The 4,416-nt window shown below is 49.2% G+C and overlaps 1 protein-coding gene across 1 annotated transcript in view; it reads right to left on the bottom strand.

Moving 5' to 3' along the window:
• The window catches only part of ANKRD13B (ankyrin repeat domain 13B), a 19,889-nt gene that overhangs the window by 9,826 nt on the left and 5,647 nt on the right, over positions 1–4,416 (bottom strand). The window contains exons 3-5 of the mRNA XM_015828480.1: positions 4,079–4,124; positions 2,560–2,703; positions 240–429 (exon numbers count right to left, since the gene is read on the bottom strand). Of these exons, the coding sequence (XP_015683966.1) occupies positions 240–429; positions 2,560–2,703; positions 4,079–4,103 (359 nt within the window). The 5' untranslated portion in view covers positions 4,104–4,124. The remainder of the gene's footprint in view (positions 1–239; positions 430–2,559; positions 2,704–4,078; positions 4,125–4,416) is intronic.

The raw sequence follows: 4,416 nt of genomic DNA, 5'->3' as shown, positions 1-4,416 counted from the left end.
CCAGGTTACATGTCCCTCTGTGAACCTCAACTTAGTCAGCAAAGCCAGGCCTTCTAATACTTCAGCCCAGGAAAGTGGGGGGGCTGACAAACATGCATAAATTGCACCCCCGCCCTCTTGATTTTTCAGAGATCCCCACCCCCACCCCCAATCCCCCAGGCCCATCGGTCAATGCCAGTATGCCCACTGTTTTGAACCCGGGACGAGCCATGGGACCCTCCCGCGCTCCCTTCCCGTACCTCTCGAAAGCGATATTGCGCATGTCCAGGTGCGTGGCGACCACGGGGGCCATCAGGCGCCCCATCACCTGCTCCTCGGTGGGCTGCATGGCCGCCAGGATGGTCTCCTGGTCGTGGGCAGCCAGCGCCAGCGTTTCAGAGTAGACCACCCGCCGGTTGTGATCCACCTCCATGAACACCGCACTCGTATCTAGGGGAGGGGGAGAGAGAAAGAGATCATCCAATTGGTCCAAATATTAAAAGCAGCCCTGTCTCATAGGTCTTTGAACGAAGCCCCTTCCCCAGAAGCATCGTCCCATTGGTCCAAATATTGAAAGCAGCCTTGTCTCATAAGTCTTTCAACGAAGCCCCTTCCCCAGAAGCATCATCCCATTGGTTCAAATATTAAAAGCAGCCTTGTCTCATAAGTCTTTCAACGAAGCCCCTTCCCCAGAAGCATCGTCCCATTGGTCCAAATATTGAAAGCAGCCTTGTCTCATAAGTCTTTCAACGAAGCCCCTTCCCCAGAAGCATGCCCAATTGGTCCAAATTTTGAAAGCAGCCTCCTCTCATAGGTCTTTGAACGAAGCCCCTTCCCCAGAAGCATCATCTAATTGGTCCAAATATTGAAAGCAGCCTCGTCTCATAAGTCTTTGAACGAAGCCCCTTCCCCAGAAGCGTCATCCAATTGGTCCAAATATTGAAAGCATCCTCCTCTCATAAGTCTTTGAACGAAGCCCCTTCCCCAGAAGCATCACCCAATTGGTCCAAATATTGAAAGCAGCCTCGTCTCATAAGTCTTTGAACGAAGCCCCTTCCCCAGAAGCATCATCCAATTGGTTCAAATATTGAAAGCAGCCTCGTCTCATAAGTCTTTGAACGAAGCCCCTTCCCCAGAAGCATCACCCAATTGGTCCAAATATTGAAAGCAGCCTCGTCTCATAAGTCTTTGAATGAAGCCCCTTCCCCAGAAGCATCATTTGATTGGTCCAAATATTGAAAGCAGCCTTGTCTCATAAGTCTTTCAACGAAGCCCCTTCCCAGAAGCATCGTCCAATTGGTCCAAATATTGAAAGCAGCCTGGTCTTATACCGTAAGTCTTTCAACGAAGCCCCTTCCCCAGAAGCATCATCCAATTGGTTCAAATATTAAAAGCAGCCCCGTCTCATGTCTTTCAACGAAGCCCCTTCCCCAGAAGCATCGTCCAATTGGTCCAGATATTGAAAGCAGCCTCGTCTCATAAGTCTTTCAACGAAGCCCCTTCCCCAGAAGCATCGTCCAATTGGTCCAAATATTGAAAGCAGCCTGGTCTCTTAAGCCCCCTCCCCTTTTATAAGCAAGACGTGGCATCACACACCTGTACAAGCAGGTGGGAGCTTAAGTGACGAGGGAGCAAAGCTAGCTAGTTCTTTTCGCCAAGTCCTGAGAACGTCTCTGATCCTGGTCTGATTCATTTTATGACCGATTCATGTAACCCCCTCCCCTTTAAAAACATCTTCAAGGAAGTGCCAATATTAGGTCACAATAAAACACCTGTACAGGTAGTCTACAGGTAGATATAAAGTAGACTTATAACCACAATTAAGTTTAAAAAACGAATGACTGTACATCAAGAATTATTGTATTGCAAAGAAACTCTGATTATCTGACTTTGATCATTCCAGGGGTTAAACCTTCCACCTTGGCAACTTGGAAGATTTGTGGACTTCAACTCCCAGAATTCCCTAGTCAGTGCGAGGGTTCTGGGAGTGGAAGTCCGCCCCTCTTGAAGCAGGCTGGCTGGGGAATTCTGGGAATAGACGTCCACCCCTCTTAAAGCAGGCTGGCTGGGGGATTCTGGGAGTGGAAGTCCACCCCAATCTTAAAGCAGGCTGGCTGGGGAATTCTGGGAGTGGAAGCCCACCCCTCTTAAAGCATGGCTGGCTGGAGGATTCTGGGAGTGGAAGTCCACCCCTCTTAAAAGTATCCAAGATGGAAAAACACTGGGGTATCCTAAGCCCCAAAACAAATGTATTCATTAAGCATTATTAACACAAGTTGTGGACCCATCAACATGTATTTGGAAGTGGAGAGATCTGTCGGAAACAGCACAACCCTGCGCGTCCTTAAAGCAAACTATTTAATCCCCAGTTTTGCAGGGAAGGGAAAAAGGATGCGGCTGCTTTAAGTGAGCTGACCCCTAAAAGCAGGAGATTTTAACCAGCTTCTTAAAGCAACCGCATCCTTTTTTTGGGGGGGCAGAAGGGAAACCTTTTCTCCAGCGCAAAAGAAAACTTGGCTGCTTTCATGAGCCATCGAAAGGTGTGAACGTCAAAGCAGCCTTCCAAGAATTTTCACCCACCTTGACCCCGGAAGATGAAGCTGTGGTTCCCACGCTGCCAGGTCATGTGGTCGAAGCCCAGCAACGTTGTGTCTACCCGCAGGTTCTGGCCACACTTCCACACCTTGTATGTGTCACTGGGGCAAATCTTGGAGACCAAAGGAACTGCGAAAAAGCAGAGGAGGGCGAGTGCCACGGGGGCAATTAATTCCTTCCTTCCTTTCCTTCTTTCTTTCTTTCCTTCCTTCTTCTCCCTTCTCCTTCCTTCCTTCCTTCCTTCCACCCTCCCTCCTTCTCCTTCCTTCTTTCCTTCCTTCCTTTTTCTTCCTTCCTTCCTTCTCTTTCTTTTCTTCTTCTCCCTTCTCCTTCCTTCCTTCCTTCCTTCCTTCCACCCTTCCTCCCTCCCACTCTTCTCCTTCCTTCTTTCCTTCCTTCCTTTCCATTTCCTTCATCTCTTCCTTCCTTCCTCCCCCTTTTCTTCCTTCTTTCTTTGCTTCCTTCCTCCCTTTCTCCTTTCTTCTTTCCTTCCTTCCTTCCCCTCCATCTCTTCTCCTTCTTTCCTTCCTCCCTCCTTCATTTCCTTCTTTCTTTCCTTCCTCTCCCTTCTCCTTCCTTTCTTCCTCCCTCCCACTCTTCTCCTTCCTTCTTTCCTTCCTTCCTTTTTCTCCTTCCTTTCTTCCTTCCTCTTTCTTTCCTTCTTCTCCCTTCTCCTTCCTTCATTCCTTCCACCCTTCCTCCCTCCCACTCTTCTCCTTCCTTCTTTCCTTCCTTCCTTTCCTTTTCCTTCATCTCTTCCTTCCGTCCTCCCCCTTTTCTTCCTTCTTTCTTTCCTTCCTTTCTCCCTCCCTTCTCCCTCCTTCTTTCCTTCCTTCCCCTCCGTCTCTTCTCCTTCTTTCCTCCCTCCCTCCTTCATTTCCTTCTTTCTTTCTTTCCTTCCTCTCCCTTCTCCTTCCTTCCTTCCTTCCTCCCTCCCACTCTTCTCCTTCCTTCTTTCCTTCCTTCCTTTCCTTCCTCTCCCTCCCTCTCTTCTTCCTTCCTTCCTTCCTCCCTTCTCCTTCCTTCTTTCCCTTCTTTCCTTCTTTCCTTCTTTCCTTCCTTCCTTCCTTCCTTCCTTCCTTCCTTCATTCATTCATTCATTCACTCATTCATTCTATCTGCTGCCTGTCTCCGTCTCCAGAGTTCCTGGATGGCTTATTAAATTCATCCTGTCCCTGGAATTAAGTCCTTCCCCTACTCTGGCATGTTCTCTACCCTGGGAAAGTAGGGACGTCTGGCATGGGGTGGGGTCAAAAAAGTCAAGATGGCTGACCTTTCTGTGGAATTGAAGCCCCGCCCATTACGATGCATTCAACAACATAAACATAAGACTTTGCACATGTGGGTCTATCTTGGCTTTTTCTAATCCTGCAAATGCCCCTTGGGGGGGGAGATTTTTTTTCTTAAGGGGTGGGTGGGTTTTTTCCCCACTTGGGGGGGCAAAGAGGCGACAGCCCCTTCCCAACTGGGGCATCGGCTGCTTTCTTTCGGCATGCACACGTACCCCAACTCGTGAATTCCCACTTCATCTCTACGTAGAAATCTTGAGCCTGCAGCAAAGAGAACAGAACAGATTTGGGAGGCAAAATGACATACAGCGAGTCCTCAACTTACGACGTTTTGCTCAGCGACCGTTTCAAGTTACAACGGCGCTGGAAAAAAAGACGTGACCGTTTTTCACACCGTGGCAGCCTCCCCGCGGTCGCGCGACCCAAATTCGGACGCTTGGCAGCTGACCCGTATTTACGACGGTCGCAGCGTCCCGGGGTCACGTGATCCCCTTCTGTGACCTTCTGACCAGCCGGATTCACTTAACAACCGGGTTACTCGTTTAACGACTGC

The sequence above is a fragment of the Protobothrops mucrosquamatus genome, unplaced genomic scaffold (genome assembly GCF_001527695.2).
Source record: "Protobothrops mucrosquamatus isolate PMUCROS unplaced genomic scaffold, P.Mucros_1.0 scaffold4550, whole genome shotgun sequence".
Lineage (NCBI taxonomy): Eukaryota > Metazoa > Chordata > Lepidosauria > Squamata > Viperidae > Protobothrops > Protobothrops mucrosquamatus.
The sequence above is the reverse complement of the archived record's forward strand: the minus strand, read 5'-3'. Positions and strand labels throughout refer to the sequence as shown.